The following is a 17164-nucleotide window of genomic DNA, read 5'->3' on the forward strand; positions in this document are numbered from 1 at the left end:
TAATGGTAGCAATTTCTCATACTGACACGATAACATAATTCACACACGTACCAAAAGTTAGCGTACCTGGAATGAGGTTCATTGGGTTCGTTCAATTTCATCTTGACAAGAGACTAATCGCGTTTGTGACAACCCGTGAGATACGGAATTAGTTTTATATAATCAATTAACCAGTTAGTGTTGTCATGACCTATACGTGGTCAAAATAAACACGATTAATCAAATAATTCTCAATATACCCTTATATCGATACAAACGTGACCTGCAAACACGTATAGCCGACCTGATCATCAGCGCGCAAGGCTGACAATTTGTATCATAGTAGTTCCCGGATCTCCACCATCGGTCTTTTGAAACTACGAATTAGTATGGAGCGAACCACATAAGCCGCACACTGGAGATGTGCATATGCTAGAAAATCTACTTTCTGATATTATTAAGCACAAGGGAATGGATGTGTAAATTATTTGATCAAGATGAAGACCCAGATGGACGGTCGATCATAATAACAAGAAGCTAAAAGCCATTAAGCAAAAATTGTGTTCTACCATTTTCAATTTCACCACTGCTCATACAATGCAGTTATGCATGCATAATCTTTCGTGTTCCACAAAATCCATGCTCGCGCGGGAGGAGACGGTGTGCTCTTTGGTATTAACTGGAGATGATGTATCTAACCATAACAGACGCATAATCTTTCTCCTGTAAAACAGGATATTGGTAGTCAAAATTTCAATGTTAATTCCACCAACAGCCTTCGAATTTACATCCTAAACCGGCCAGTCATCAACGTAATTTCGAAACTAGTCTTCTGATGTCGTACGCTGTAAAGTTTCCACGCATTTCAGGACAAGCCATGGTGAGTTCTAGACCTTGCGAAACATGTTTGAACTACAAAAAAATGCCATAGCTTGCGCAGACCTTTCCCTCAATTCACTCCATTTTTATTCGCTTCGAATGAGTTTGCCTCATCCATTCGAGGCACTCATCTGCAGTTCCGGCCGGGTTTGCCAGCTGCCATGCAAGTAGCTTTTGTTGCTGAAAAAGAAATAACAAGTCAGCTTCAATTTCATAGTTCAGTAGATTGGTGCGGAAAAGTATTGCTTACCCATTCTTTAACCAATGGACCTCCACATTTGAGCTGGAGAATATTCATAATGTCCTTTCCAGTGACTAAAGGCTTCACTTCCCATATTTTTTCTAGGCCTGCATATCATGCAAATGGTGTGTATATCGGAACAATGCTCAAAACAAATCCCAAGACTACACTTCCAAAAGATTCCACAGAAACTCTTTAAAGTTGAATTCATGCAGAAAGTACACCATGCAAACTCAAATTCTCTGGGTGTCTTTTCTCATAAGTACCAATGTACAGGGAGGGGTCAGAGCATAAATCCTTGAGCAATCCACAACGCATGGATGAACTCTTGTAAGACAAAGGAAGCAAAGGACCTCTAGACATACCTAATGTGAGAATAGCATTCTCAACTGCCCGGAACACCTCTTTTCTCTTGTCTAATTCATTGTGCTTTAACATGGCATCTTCAGAGCAGCCAATAGGAGAGGGATAAGCCAGCACAGAAATCAATAATGCTACTTGCCAGAAATCCTTTACTTCTCGCAGGAGAAATCCTACATAGATGAGAAACCATATTGCATAAGTATTCCATAAAATGACGCTAAAAAATAATGCACAGATTGACAAAATATGACAAACCAAAAAGAAGGTGAACCAAGTAGATACGGTCCTCTTAAACTATTTCAACACCAAAAGTAACATGCTTGACCTTTTCTGTGGACAATCCATGTGGTTCACTCATACTAGGAGGTAACAGTCTAGTAACAATCTTGAGGTTAAAAAGGCAAAGAAAAAGAAAAAACTGAAAAGGTAAGGAAGCCTAGGTCCAATTTGATGTCATAAGCACAATGGGTTCACAATAGATACAGTGTAAGTATTGGTAGAACAGTATAAAGATATTGATATACAAAATACCATTTCATTTTTGATGTGAATGTGATGATCTCAGCCAAGATTTTACATACAGATGAGGATTCCAATTCCCAAATACTGTTGCACTTCTCATTTCCAAGGACATATCCATGATTCCCCATTACCCTCAACTGGAACTTTCCCCCTTCTGTTACAGAATTTCAAATAATACATGATGAAACACCGTGCATATCATCATTTCGATTGGTGATGCCTAGGAAATACTGTATAAGTCAATTAATAACTGCCCTGCATCTCTTGTGCTTTAACTTAAAGAAATTTCAGATCTAGAATCCCGATGGCTTAGTTCATTACTCTTGTTCTTTCATTGAGTGAAAAGATAGCAGACCAAAAAAATTTCAAAGTAACCAGAGAAAAACTGCTCTTACATATTCTTTACCTGTTAATACCCGCAGCTTTGATGAAGCAGGGATATCAAGAAATTCAGTGCCCATACCATCTTCATTCAGCTCTCCATCACCATTTGATTCAAGAAAAGGAATCAAGCTAAGCAGTCTCGCCACAGCAGAGTGTACACTGACGACCTTAAAAGGAGAAAGACTTTAACTACTATTTATTCACAGCTGCGTAAAAGATAAACAGCTTATCAAGTACAAAATTTGTCAGGTGTCTATGAACTAACTGTCTCAGCATCGCTAGCCTTTCGCTTGAGAGAGTTCCGAAAAATGTAGTTGACAATTGGAATCTGCAAAAAGACATTAAATAACTGTGATTGCAATAGAAAGGGAACAATATCTGAAAACTGGGATAACTTTATGTTCCCAATTTAAGACCAATCCAAAAGCTGAAGCTCTTAGGTAAAAGGAGAAGACCCATTAATCCAATCAAAAGATATGTGCAAATGCAAATTGAAGAAAGGAAAGACGAAGGTACCTTCTTTCCTTTGTTATCTTTGTATGTGATGGTTCTGAATGGGAAAAACAGAGCTGCATACAAGGACAATCTTCTTTGTTCATCCTGAAATAGGTATACAAATTGAGTAATCAAAAGCATATTACTCCAAGGAAAGTTCAAGAAGAATATGCAACAATAGGTAGCATAAGCAATGACTACAGAAAGTACACGGTTTCCTTAAGCATAAGACAAGAACTTAACTATATCAACTAGACCATGAAAAAAAGAACAAATCTAGTCAACCAATCAAGATGAGAATGCCCATCGCTGGAAAGAAGTAACGAAATCTAAACAAGAGAAACGTGGCCATATATAATAGTGTAATCGTATTATAATACAGGACAGAACTTATAAGATTCAAGCAGCTAGGGCATGCAGAAGGAGATCAGCATGCCTAAAATAATTCTTTGCATGTTTCTACAATTTTCTTTTCTCAAAGAAACATTGATTGCAGTAAACCCACAACATAATGCAATAGTCAATCAAGCGCAGGTTCAGAAAGAAATAAATGAGAACTACAAGGAAGCAAAATAATTGAGCAAATAATAAATTCTGAAAAATTTAATTTGGTTCAGACAGGATGAATGGAGCTAATTAAAATTAGTAAATAATCTCCTGCTAACAAATATAGCCAATTTCGAATCACCACTCCGTAAGTTGCCTATTTTTGCTAAAGTAAAAGATCATTATGATAATCAAGCAAGCAAATGCTTCAAATAGATCCTTATCAAGTCAAAACTTCTCAAGCCATATTATGACATCTTCCATCCAAAATATAATGAAAATCACACAACTCTCCTAAAGATTAAGCATAGAGTGTTTCATGAATAGCTTATTTCATCTGTCGCTGGGAAACCAAAAGCAAGCGTCCCATCATGAGTCTATAAGCCAAAGAGTAGTTTAAATACCATAAAGCCACTTAACTGCATATAAATTTTTGGATGAAAAACACAAAAATCAAGCATGAACCAACATGAAATAGCATAAATTCAAGGATCATCACGCACAGTAAGAGACAACGATCCAATTAGCTGCAGAAGGCTCCATGCAGCATCCATATAAGCCAAGCAAAGCCTAGAAATATACCAACAGATGCAATCTGTAAGCAACAATGCACCGACACAACAATGAGAATAAGAGAAACTACAAATTTCTACAGTCAAAGACTAAAAGCAGTAGAAGCTCAGGGAAATTTGTGCAGAAATAAAATTGCTAACTCAACTTAGAAAAGGGACAGAACAACCTTAATTGAAATTATCATGGAAAGAAACATGAGAAAAGTGGAGAGACTACAATGCCTCCAAACAACTTGAAAGATACTGTCAACTAAACCAAGAAGAGTTCTAGGAGGTGAATAGCACTTCGAACGTTAGCCTTTCTTGATGCTTTTCACATGTCCCTTTTGGATTTAATTCATATCATTTTAGCTTGCTTCCTTATCTCAATGTCATCAATTTGTCTTTCCTTTTAACAGTATATTTAGTTTGTTTTAGTAGCTTGCCTTCTTCTCTTAATAATCTTTCTATACTAACATCAAAAGAGACATTAGTGCACTTGAATTGTTCGTCCTATAGAAAATAACAAGGCTCTAGCCTCTAGACCCCATTGGGTAGATTTTAGGACATAGAAGCTTTTGAAGACGCCACCATAAAAAAAATAGGAATTGTGTACTGATCTCTTGGGGCCAAAAGAAGGATGAAGACAAAACAGTCATCTTTCACATGGAAAAGCATCAGAAATTCTTACGCCCATTAAATGGTCCCTCCATAAGTTGCAGTAATATTTATTATTTTTTCTCGTCACAAAAAGTTTCCACTGTGTCTCCTTCCCAAACCAGTTTTGTCAAAATTGTAACATATTCCCAATACATTCATAAGCACAAATCTCATTTTCTTCTTCCTAATAACTAAAGACTAGACACAATTCACATAAGTGGAATAAATTAGATTGCCACAGCCGATATCCTAGGCTAATTTTGCTGAAAGCTCCGTTATTATTAACAGTGCGTCAAATATGTAGATATCAATCATGTCTAGCTAGATGATCATAAGAAACAATCCACAAAACCAACCTATCGCACTCTTGTGGCAATGTCAGTTCATGTTCATGAGGTAGACTGAAGACAACCCAAAATAATTGCAACTCATAGATGTAAGCAATAGCTTTAACTGGTTCATTGCCCGATACCATCAGATCAACCTGCCATACCAAAGAAAGGGAAAAACATTGATCCCATCTCATCAATGATAAGTAACAACAAACGGGAGATACAAATCATACAGAGAAGTTCAGAGAAAAGATAAAGAACACATGTACAAGAAGAACTCCCACCAAAGAACATTTATTGAGATAAAGCAGCCAATAGAGGAATGTTCTAGACACATACTTCTGTTCCGATGCGCTCTCTACTGATTTTAGCTGCAAGTGCATCTTTGACATCATTGGATGCAGCAGCTCTCTTCAGCTCTTCATCCAATGTAAAACTGAACCTTGTGCCTGAAATGAACACAAGATGATGAACATGGAGGCACAAAGATGACTAGACCATAAATAAAGTAGCAGAAAGCTCCTTTTTAATCTCACAAAACTCTTGTAAAAAATCAAAGAAATTGAGCATCTGCATTGCATGGCAAAAGAATGAAAAAAAGAAAGCTTCTTTGTAAGATGAGCTGCAAAAAAGCAAGGTTTAAGAAGCTCGTCTAAGAATAAGGCATTAAGCTCTCTCAATTCAGGGATTGTGGGGATGCAAGAGGATCCAAGAGACTTCGAAAGAAAAGAATCATAAACAAAGTACAAACAGTAGGCTCATGGTTCTAGCACACTCTATTGTAGATATGTATTTCATGCAGTCATTACTTCCTTGATTAGAACCTCTTCCCTACTTATGCAGTCACATGTTTACACACATAATACATCCATTTATACATTAAAAAAAAGGATGTGAATAGAAGGAAGACTGCATTAGGCGCATGCATGTGTACGCAGACAGTCACATGCAGCAGTTAATTCTTGCAACTACTCCAAAGGCAACAAGCTATGGAATTGACAAAGGTTGCATAATAAATAGTCTCAGGCACACTGAATAAGCATATCCAGAACTAAATAAACGCAAGAAACAAAAGCTTAACAAAATTTGAATAAAACAGCACCAAAGCGAACAGCACGAAGAACTCGCAGAGGATCATCCAGAAACGTTTCCTTTGGGGCTAGAGGTGTCACAATTTTTCCTGATCTAAGATCGTCAATTCCTGTACAGTGAACAAAAATTCGAAGAGCAGAAAAATTTAATATAGTTTAATTCCCCAAAAAGTTCTCTTTGAAAATAAAACCAAGTCAAAAAATCTAGTCTAACCTCTCCCAGTTAAATCTTCAAGGCGAGCTGGTGTTGATATTGTAAAACATCTTTGTCGGATAAAAATTTAGGTCATCAAACAACTGGACCAATATAGAGCGGAATGGTATGAATAAGAGAAACCAAGCTGTTTGAAGTACAGAACCAGAATAAAGTAAACAAACTTCGTTTCTTAAACATATAAAGAAGCAACAGCTATCTGGATGTCTAGTCATGTCTAAAATGGAGAGAGGATTATAGTCTTCAGAATCCAATTTTATTAACATACAAATTTCCCAATTTAATGAACGGGAAGTGGTGCCAAACCACTCTATAAGCTATAAAAAAGGAGATATCTGAATAAAGATATGAAAGACTGCACATTCCATGAATCTTGCTAGCTGACCAGAAAAGCAAAATGACCAGCCATTCCTCTTTAATTGTCAACTAGTTAATTGGCATTTAATGATCAACGGGCAGTAAATTTGGAACTACATATACTTCACCGAAGAGCAGACCATGTCCACTATCTGCTACAATTGACAACCATTCAATCACCTCAATAACCGGAAATAAGGTTGGACAGAGTAATAGAATGATTTGTTATGTGCCAATTATAGAGTAATAGAATGACGATACGTTCAGGATGGATTTAACCAACAGGTGTTAGATCAAATACCATCTAAAACTAAGCAAAAAAATGGTTTTGCGATAAACAGAATCTGATGCGATTAACATTTTGATCCAAGAGCAATTTATCAGTTACATAAAGCAGAAGAGACACCTGTTTATAGTTAAATCCCTTCTATAAGCATCCTCTTCCGCAGTGCCAAAATCCTGTAAGAGAAGTCAAATTGAACGACCATTCACAAAAGTAAGTAACAACGGAGAAACTAGCATGATTTTCAGGTCATAAATAGTTGAACAAAAGCGCAATCACATTGGAAGCACCAGTGCATGGAGAGAGAGAGAGAGAGAGAGAGAGAGAGAGGATAGAGCGATAAATAAACAAAAGTTTACTCCAAGCATTGACAATCTAAGAGAAAACACTAAGCTAATGTCAACAATGACTGGCCATCGACACGACATATAAGAGGCCTTGAGCTCATTCCTTTTAGCTTTCATGATAATTCTTAGGCCCTCTTATCTTATGATGATATACTCAACACTTATATGAAACTATTGTCTGTTCAACAAGTCTCGCAAGTGAATTAGCAAAAGAAAGAAAAATAATTTAGAAGAAAGTTCCTCGATCAAGACTGTTCAAGAATAGACATATGATTGTCAGAATTCAAGTCATTTTACTGTTGTTATGAGCTACGTACTAGTCATTTGTAGGCTTGCACTCCTTAAGTACAAGTACCACAGTGGAGTGAGCAAGCCCTTGCCCTATTAATATTACCTCCCTAGTTTGCTTGTCTTTCTTTCCTTAAAAAAGAATGAGTTCATGAAAGTACTAAAAGCTATTTTTCCTATATACTGGAAATGATACCGTCTAGTTAGTCATGACTAAACAAGATAAAAAGATACAGGTGGAAGGAAAATATACAACAGATGAATTAACAGCTGTACTACTGCATACCATCTGGGTGGGAATTCGGCTATTCTCACTGTACTTTTCAGACCTTAGGTTCACAAAATCTATCCACATATCATAGAGGCGCATCCTTGCTGTTTCCAGATGTTTCGACTGGTCTGGGTTGCTGCAAAACTAAATTTATGTAAAAATGTCTTCAAATACCCAATTAGAATGGAGACAGCATCTGCCACAATAATATACCACAACCTAATTCAATCAGAAGATATGAGAAAATATTCAGGTAATAAGAAGTTCCAAATTCAACTATGCCAACAAAACCATATTTCATGACTAACATACACAAACAAATCAAGAGATTATAGGAGACGAAAAAGAGAATCCCTTCTACAGAGCTCCTAAGACCATAGACCTTACCAGATAATGAGACCAAAATGTAAAAATCAAGGGGCAAAAAATGTAGCAGAAAAGGGGTATTCTTGAAAGATGTCATCATCCTGCAAACACTCCGTATTCCACTTAGAGTGAACCATTTGTTCTACACTTAACCATATTCAAATCCCCAAGTGAAATATTTAAGAGGCCAATTAATATCGATTTGTAAGTGTAGATTCCCTCCAAGAGTGGCTTTATCTCTTGACAGACTGCTTTACAAATCATGAGGTGATCAACTTCTAACGACAGTCTTTCTTTGAAGGAATATAGAGTTTGTAAGATGTGCACGAGATTGGCAATTGGAACTCTTCTTTGACTTATTTGATTTAATAGTTTTTGGGTTGTGCTTTGAGGTCAGTGAAAAGCAGTGTGACCACACAGATATAAATGGATTGTTTCCAGCGAAAATTGATGAAAGCCACAAGGGTCTTGCACAACCTAAACCACCTGCGTGCCAACCCTAACATATACATATCGATCACATTCAAGATATAGAATCCACTGTCTATAAAATGTCTAGCACTTCAAATTTCATGAAGTAAAAGAAACAGTTTTATCATGAAGAATCAAGAGTCTTTTATCTTCAAAACAGCAATCTCTAAGCCTTCAAAACACTCTTTTAATCCTCTTCCTTTGCACTTTCAGCTGGCATTGATTGATCCCAAGGTCTTAGTTATTTGACTAAGTATTGTGGACCTATTTCTCTTTAATTTATACTCGAGTGAACACAACATTTCTTTCCTTTTCAGCGATGAAGAAATCACAATGTAAGACATAGAGTGCACGATGAACAAATAACCACTGCTCAAATTACAAACTTTTGGTGCAGAATAAACAATGACCAACACTCACACATAAAATTCATGTCCAATCACAGAGTCATACATTAAAATATGAAAAGCTAATATTTGAAGGCAAAAGGCAAGCACAAAGCTCAATGTACCTCCGGATAACAGCCAGACCTTGTGCCTCTTCCCCCGTTGACGCCAAATATTGGGTAACCTTATCAACGAATGTACTACCCAACATGTCATCGAGAGCAATATCGATATCATAACACTCTTTCCCTAGAAGCTGTAAAGATGAGAAAACGTGAGTTTGTTCACCATCTTCTTCAAAGAATAGGTTTAACACAATAAATCCACCAATTTCACAATGTCATTCACGTTGATTCAAGTGCAATAATTGTACCCATTCTCTACAAATCAATTCCAGCTTTAACATGATAAATGATTCTGAGCAAAAAAATTGCTATAAATGACAGACAATAAATCATTTATAACAGTTTGAAAGCATCTTGGGGGCTTTCCAGGAACATTTGATCATTCTCTACTCAAATAATTACCCTGGCACCTCATAGAAGGTTGGGAAAGGTCCTATTTATTGAGGGTTGTAGCAAAGGGGCATCACTGCCCAATAACAGGTTATAATGATGGTATGGGGATGCAAATTTAGTAATCAATAGCATATATAATGTGAATGTGTGCATATATGCAAGAGAGTAACTCATAAATGTGGTGCCAAGGGAATCCTGACTCATCATAGAAGTAATTCACCTGTCTAAATATCAGTCACTATATTACGTGACACGTAAGGGCACCCAACTGGCTCAAGATGGCAGTGGCTGAGAGTAATAAACCACCAAAAGCAGCAAGTAATCATGGAAAATAGACTATTACAGACTTGTTAAAAGAGTACATCTTCTTGGTTTTGTTTTGTATTTAGGTATATGTCATGTGGATTAGGAAAGCATCTTACTTCACTGGCTAATAGTGTTGACTGCTGAGGCAATTGCCGGAAAAACTAGCAGATGCCTATTTTTCCCTAAAACAGCCTTTGAAATTATGAAGTTCACATTACTGTTGTAACTTGCAACACTAAATCTATTAAAAAAAGACGGTCAAATCAACCATTAGCATTCTTAAACTTAAAGATTTGTTACTTGCATCGCCAGAGAATTGTAACCCCCCACGGGGGGGCAAGAATAACGCCCAATGACTAAATAATCAAAAGAATGCAGTCTCAATCCCAGTACTTTAACAAACAATGGAACCACAACGATAAAGGCCTCGATTAGTTGATGTTCCTACTGATTGTAGGAACAAAATTTCATAAGTAATAACAAAAGCACAGCATTTTCCACAATTTGCACTCCAAAGAAACAAGAACCCCCAGTCAAACAAAGAAAAAACTGTGTTTTATGGGAAGGGAAAAGTAAGAACTTGAACTAATTATAACTAAACATGTAATTGGACAAAATATCTCAGAAGAAACACAAAACAACATGCTTTTACACGACTGGTACTGCAAAAGAACTTAAAGGCACATCGAAGCGAACAGCGCTACCAAATACACCAACCTTATCACGGACCCAGCCACCAGCCACCCGCAGCTGGGTAGGGAGATTGAAATGACGAACGGTGGCGAGAAGCCTATCAAAGATCATCTTCTCCTTCTCTGCCAAATCGATCTTTGCCTTCACTCGCACCACCGGCGAATTCGTTGACATCGATTCACAACTCAAGAGTCCCGCTGTTTTAGTCGGGTTTCGCGCCTTAAGAGGACTCCAAACGCTTCCCAAAGCAAGAGAATCGCAACTACGGACGATGCTTCTAAGAGAAAGACCTGAACTGTTGCCGTTCAATAACGACGCTCTCATTTTCCCCACTTACTCATGCCGGAAACGTCCTCGCTTCAGTTCACTCAGCTTTTCCCTTCCGTTGCGAGGAGAATTCGGCACTCAGCATGACTATGGCAGCCGCTTCGGAGGCGAAGGCAGGCGTTAGACGGCGACGAGCGGAGGCGACGACAGGCTGAGCAGAAGCGCCTCGGCGAGCGCGGGAGAGAGACGCGCAGAGACGAGCAGAAACTGAAAAGCTCTTCTAAACGGGAAAGTACATATATTTTGTATTGAAAGCCAATAAAAAGTCGACACGTGTCCATGGCTGGCAAAGAGAATATATCGAAATTTTAACTTCTGTTTTTTCTCTCATCTTCCTCCTCCGTCTACTGAGGTCTCGTCACCGGCGCGTCACTATTTGCCGCCACCTCCTTCGTTCGACCGCTACTGCTTGTCGCCGGCGTCATCCCTCGAGACCTTCCATCCACAGAGCACCGTCGTCACTCATGGCCTTCCATCGACAAGCCATGGCCTCAGATCTGGAGCTCGTCCTGGAGATGGAAGATCAACGAGTTCCTCCAGATCTTCACCATCTCATCTCAGATTCACCCTCCTCTCCCGATCCACTCTCACTCTCCCTCAAAGTTTATATTTTTATCCCCAATCCGATTCGTTAGCCACCGGCTCCGACTACGTGTTGGTGACCCGAGCGAGACTCAGATGGGAAAACGCATTCTCCGCTTCGACCTCGTATGTCGCTTCGGCTGATTATGTTGGCCATGGGTGTCACTCTCGAGCTCAAGGAATGGTTCTCTCTCTTCCCCCACTGAGCAAGCTTTTATTCTACACAAAAGATGAAAAACAACAGAGGATGTTTCATACCACGGAAGGGGCGGTGCTCTTTGGATGAAAGGCCGCGAGCAACGGCTCGTTCGACGAACAGGAGTAGTCCGCTTGACGCAGCGCCGGCAACTCCACCGGTGACCGAATGAGGAGGTGACGGTGGACGGAGGAGGAAGATGAGAGAGAAATCACAGAAGTTCAATTTTGATTTTCTTTTATTTACCTGCCAATCATGGACGCGCGTCGATTTTTTATTGGCCTTCGGCACCTGAAGAATGAGTTCACCACGATGGAGTTCAGCGATGAGTCTTTGGTTGCGAGCAAGAGAATCTTAGAAAACAATAAGAAAAGCGATTTGGCAAAACAGAGGCCACAAAATAGCCACTTTATATAGACCGTCTAATAGGTTGATTAGCAATTATCCTAACGGGACTCTTTACGAATTGAGCTGTCCAAATGAGTTATAAAATCACTTTATAATCTTATAATGCAATTGATTTTCCTCAGACATTCATAGGTCCATTATGTTTTATTACAATGCATTTTGGCCAAGTGAGTGTAAGTTACGCTTGGTTACAATATTTTATGACACTATGAAATAAGTGTGATATAGGCAAACGAAAATGGAGTTTATTGACACGATGATGAGAAACGAGGACACATGGATATCACCCAAAGATAAGTTTCACAAAATGGGTATGTGTTGTTGCCAATCAAAATAATTATACAAATGACCTATTGATTTTAATTCAATATGCAATCTCGTTCCTGAATCTTTAATTTATTTAATGCTAAAATGTCCAATGTTGTCTTCAAGTTTAAATATTTTCACACAATTCAAAAATTAAATCAAACATGTATTAAAAGTATGGAGACTACATCAAACAAATTAAAAATTTGAAAAACGACATTGCAAAATGAACTAAAGTTCAGTTATCACATTAAACAAATTAAAAATTTAAAAATCACATTATATATTAAGTTATGGGTTAGAGGTATTTTCCCCGCTTGCGCAATTTGCATTTGATGGGCTGTGAAACGTGAAATGGGCAAAATAGTTCGCATTTTTAATCGACTGGCGCGTGTCGTTACCCAGTTCCGGAGCGGCGAGAGCAAGCCTCCGCCTGGTCCGTCGCTAAAAAAATCGGAGACGGAAGCTCTGTCCTCTCCCGTTTCGACTACACTACGCCCAGGAAAAGAGATGAACTTGGTGACGCCATGGAAGCTGAGACCGACGCCCCCGCTCGCTCCTGTTCCCTCCGGCCTCGAAGCGACCGCCTTCCGCCCACCTTCTCGCCGTACCCACGATTGCTCATCCTCTTTCCGCGCGCGCCCGTCTCCGAACAGGGCATTCGCGTCGCTCGCCAGGAAGCGGGACTCGCAGCCCGAGCCGGTCCTGAAGCCGACCATCGTCGAAGAAGTGTCGGCGGGTGTCGACGAAGAGGAGGACGCGGTCATCTTCGACGGTTTTGATGATGGTGAGTGAAGTGATTGTTTGCTCGATTTCTCATCCTCGACTCCCCTGTTTTTGCCTTTCCCAGTTTTGCAAATTGTGGATTGTTCATAGTGAGTGATGAAGAACAGGGGAATTATTGTGAAATTTTCTGAAGCGACCTCACTAGACAAGGTGTGCTTTTCATTTGAGCTTCAAGACGTCTTAGTTCATGTGCAGATGCATTGGATGATGAGTATGAGGATAGGAATTTTGAAGATGAGTATCTGGAAGATGATGCTGAAGTCTATGTGAGTTAGTGCTGTTTTAACAGAGCCCGTGTTCTAATTTTTTTGGACACGAATTTGATAAGTTGCTTGATGGACCTAATCTTTTCCCTGACACTGTATGCAAGGCTGGGGATGGAGGTGGAGGAGGTGGGATTTCTCTCGCCGGGACTTGGTGGGACAAAGAAGCATTAGCGATAGCTCAAGAGGTCTCTCGGTCTTTTGATGGCGATTTGAAGATATATGCCTTCAAAACGCTGTTGAATTGCACAATTCAAGTTCGCATCGAAAATCTTTCCAAGAGGTAATGACCAAATGACGCCAATGCGGGTGAGGCTCTATCAAGAGTGAGTGGTACGGTTGGTGTTTGGATGTTATCATCCACTTTTTGTGGTAGTCCAATTAGGCGATGGATGCCTTGTTCTTCCCTTGGCAAAAATTTGCCAGCCTTGATAGCTCTATAAGTCGAGACATTTATATCAAACTGGCAGAAAAGATGATTGCATGTGGGTTGATGGTGATATCATGATGAAAGACTGAAAGTATGTGGAATGCCTTCTCATTGGAGCTCTTTCTCTGTCTCTCCCATATGTTAGTGTTCTAGGCAATGCTGCCGACTTCTGTATGTTTCTTGTACTAACTTGGTTTTTTTTTTCAGAAGAACATTAAGTGAGCTGCTGTGAAACATATTCTGCTGCAGCTCTTCTTAGACTTTGCCTGCACCTTGGGCTTGTAGGACAGAAGAAAGAGTTACATGCAATGACCTCAGAATTTAAATATAATTAGCTTCTTAAAGGATATTTATGCTGTCCTAACCATACTTATGCTGAACTCAAGCTTTAAAACCTTCCTACAGTGGACAGGACAAATTTGGCGCACTTTCTTATGTTGGTTTCATTTCTATGTGGATGGTGATTATTGTTTGCATTGTCAACTAATTCAGTAATTCTCTGCAATCACAACATGTGTTCAGGTCTGGTTCCCCTAGTATAGAAGATATAGAAGCATTTTCTGTGACCTATAGAGCTCGTCTAGGTGAAGCTGAGGCTGCCAAATCTGTACCAGAGAATTTATCTTTGGAGGTACTTGTTTCATTCACTAGTTCCTGGTATCGAGCATTCTTTCTTGCATGCTGAACTTCGTGAGCAGGCGGGTACTTGATGAACTCAATGAATCTATCACGAGAGGAGATGAGAATGATCATGTCTGATGCAACAGGAGAAGTTCCAAATTTAGAGGGCTGGGGTTAAGGTATATAGGGCCCAACTGACCATTGCACTGTAAAAGGGCAAGATTGAAGGATTAGGAGTGGTGTTGGACACTCGTAGTCTGTGTCTGTTTTGCTTGGTAGTTTCCTATGCGCATTAACCCATTACCATCTTGCTTTTTAAACATACTCTGGTTTCTAATTCTGATGAACTGGAGTAGTAAAATTGTTGATTTTTGAACATGCAAGAAGATATGACAGGAAGTGAGTTTATTTGAAGTACAGTTCACGATATATAGATGTGATTAGAAGCAAGTTTTTTTGAAGAAAAAGTTCACCATATGTAATTGACGTGTCTTGCCTAAAGTAGCTATCCTTCCAGGTCTCATCTCCTGGCGTTGAAAGAGTCATTGGCGTTCCACATGATTTTGATCGGTTCATGGATCGATCCATGTTTGTAAAATACATCGCAGAGACAGACTCGAGCGGCTCATCATCGGAAGGTGATGGCATCTTCAAACTTGTTTCCGTCGACATGGAGACCAAATGTTGCACCTGGGGTCTAGCCGATGTAAGAGCGAACAGAGAAAAAGCCGGCAAAGGAAGGCCTCTTAATAAAAAGCAACGGGAATGGCGTTTGACTACATCCTTCGATTCTTTACGCCTTGTTCGACTATATTCTGATATCTGAAAATTTTACTTAATGGCATGCCTGCATAGGTGTCTTTACTGTTCGGAACAGTAGTTAAGAGCTCATTTTCTTTTTCCCTATTCGATTTTGCTGATGTTTCGAGTTGTGAACCTGTATATGTAAAGATTTGTCGGACAAAATTGTAACATCTGACACTATCAAATGTCGAGCTCAAACATAGGATTCTGGAAAACTGGATGGCAGCAGTAGAGTGAATTCTTCGTTGTCCTGTCGATCTAGTGATTAATAAAAATATCAAAGTTTAACGCAAATTGAAGGCGTTGTACCATTTAGAACGCTGATATAAAGTTTTGTAACGAGAATAACCATTATATATGTGTCATTTCAGAGGAAACTGACAACCATATGCAGATTTATTTACTTACATGACCGCACATTTTGCTCCGATTTATTGAAAGAGAGCAGCGTGATTACTCTGTGAAATAATAGTTCTCGTATTTAATTCTACAGTCCTTAAGTTGCAATTTGGCGCCGACGCTTAGGGGACAATATTGGTGCCATATTTGGTCTGTGGCGGTGAGCATGCATCGGTGGCAATAATCGACTGAAATTTCGCCATTGCAAACTCCATGGCCGAAGCATCTCTCGAAGGTATCATCAGAGGTGTAGTAATTGAAATTTTGATACGGCGTTCCAATGGGCAAATCTCCAAGAACGTAACGTATGCTGCTATAGTAGTACTCTGCAGCCGTGGTCATTTCCGTGTTGCAGATGTGATATAGTCCACAGTAACATCCACGCCGCCTCTCGCAGGATCACTGTAGCAACAACAGACCAGGCAGAATGCTGCAATCGCAAGCCGTCGTAAAGGAGTAAGTGGAATCTCCTGAGCTTTTCAGTTCTCTCTTCCTCTTTCTTCATGTTGGATGCTCACGAACTGCGCTGCCATCTTACCTATATATAGAGCTCTCCTTCGTGTTTTATCATCTCCATTATCCTGTATCTTCTTACAAGAAATCACGCCTAGTTTCCTCCTCTTGATCAGCAGCACTGGGTCGAATTGATCCTCGTACTTTTGCTAGAGGCTGATATAAATTCTGACACTCCTTGACTAAGACGTTGGTGAAACGCTTGAGTTCTTCCATCGAGTTTTCGGATGTTACGGTTAACTTGTTCATGGATGGCTGACTGAGAGCTTCTCTTTCTCGAGTTGCATTTGTTCGAATGGGGCAAACTTCCACAGGAGGGAATTTCTTTGGCCGGAACTTGATATCCATGATCTGGTGACAATGCACATCATGAATTGCTAAGCACCCCAGCCAGATTTGACAAAATTAAACATTCACCATACTTGCATTACTTTATGGACTTCTTGTCGTGCTAACGATGCAATCTAACATATGAACATGCATACATCTTTGGCATAAACAGGCATAACTCATGCTGTAAGCACGTCAATGCTGTTTTCTGTAGTATGTGCGGTATGCGTGCCATGAATATCTCTAATTTAGCTGTGTTGCTTCGTGTGCTGACAATGGATCACATACTAGACTCTGTCGATCAGTACCAAAACATATGCCAAAGAACTTGTAAGATACTATTGCGCGACCGAGATCTATATAAGAAAAGTAGTGATGAAAATCTATCGTGTCAACCCCTTTATATAGCCAACATCAAAGGGACTTTGTGAGCACCCGGCATCGAAAGGAGGGAAGAGAGAACTAGAAGATTGAGACTGTAATGGCTATCTGTAGACGAATTCGAATAGTTATTGCCATTTGGGCATTCTTTAGTTACAGCAATCTCATGAGACCCGAGCAGCCAGATCTTATACTGGAGTATTTCCCATGTGATGGAGAAACGAGAGCGTATACAACACCAATTATTACTATAACATAGATTACGCTATATATAG

General features: G+C 39.4%; 2 protein-coding genes across 2 annotated transcripts; one reads left to right on the forward strand and one right to left on the reverse strand.

Moving 5' to 3' along the window:
• Positions 1–526: 526 nt before the first annotated feature.
• LOC104449626 (tRNA nucleotidyltransferase cca2) lies at positions 527–11223 on the reverse strand. The gene is made up of 15 exons (XM_039314542.1): positions 10568–11223; positions 9152–9282; positions 7819–7939; positions 7021–7073; positions 6258–6307; positions 6055–6153; positions 5292–5401; positions 4977–5104; positions 3913–3979; positions 2885–2968; positions 2634–2696; positions 2391–2535; positions 1465–1632; positions 1109–1206; positions 527–1038 (listed from the first exon to the last, which is right to left on the reverse strand). Exons 1-15 carry the CDS (start codon positions 10865–10867, stop codon positions 934–936), a joined length of 1722 nt encoding a protein of 573 aa, XP_039170476.1. The 5' UTR covers positions 10868–11223; the 3' UTR covers positions 527–933.
• Positions 11224–12741: 1518 nt separating this feature from the next.
• LOC104449627 lies at positions 12742–15481 on the forward strand. Its single transcript, XM_010063857.3, has 5 exons — positions 12742–13149; positions 13344–13414; positions 13519–13694; positions 14364–14472; positions 14980–15481. The coding sequence occupies exons 1-5, from the start codon at positions 12873–12875 to the stop codon at positions 15286–15288; spliced, it is 942 nt and encodes a 313-aa protein (XP_010062159.2). The 5' UTR covers positions 12742–12872; the 3' UTR covers positions 15289–15481.
• The last annotated feature ends 1683 nt before the right edge of the window (positions 15482–17164 follow it).

This window comes from Eucalyptus grandis, chromosome 6 (assembly GCF_016545825.1).
Source record: "Eucalyptus grandis isolate ANBG69807.140 chromosome 6, ASM1654582v1, whole genome shotgun sequence".
Taxonomy (NCBI): domain Eukaryota; kingdom Viridiplantae; phylum Streptophyta; class Magnoliopsida; order Myrtales; family Myrtaceae; genus Eucalyptus; species Eucalyptus grandis.

Coding starts and splice junctions, on each gene's coding strand:
- LOC104449626 (XM_039314542.1), bottom strand. CDS start 10,867: ATGAGAGCGTCGTTATTGAACGGCAACAGTTCAGGTCTTTCTCTTAGA. Junction 2,697..2,884: donor AAGATAACAAAGGAAAGAAG/GTACCTTCGTCT, acceptor GTCTTTTTGCAG/ATTCCAATTGTCAACTACAT. Junction 1,207..1,464: donor GAATGCTATTCTCACATTAG/GTATGTCTAGAG, acceptor CATGATATGCAG/GCCTAGAAAAAATATGGGAA.
- LOC104449627 (XM_010063857.3), top strand. CDS start 12,873: ATGAACTTGGTGACGCCATGGAAGCTGAGACCGACGCCCCCGCTCGCT. Junction 13,150..13,343: donor CTTCGACGGTTTTGATGATG/GTGAGTGAAGTG, acceptor GTTCATGTGCAG/ATGCATTGGATGATGAGTAT. Junction 13,415..13,518: donor AAGATGATGCTGAAGTCTAT/GTGAGTTAGTGC, acceptor ACTGTATGCAAG/GCTGGGGATGGAGGTGGAGG.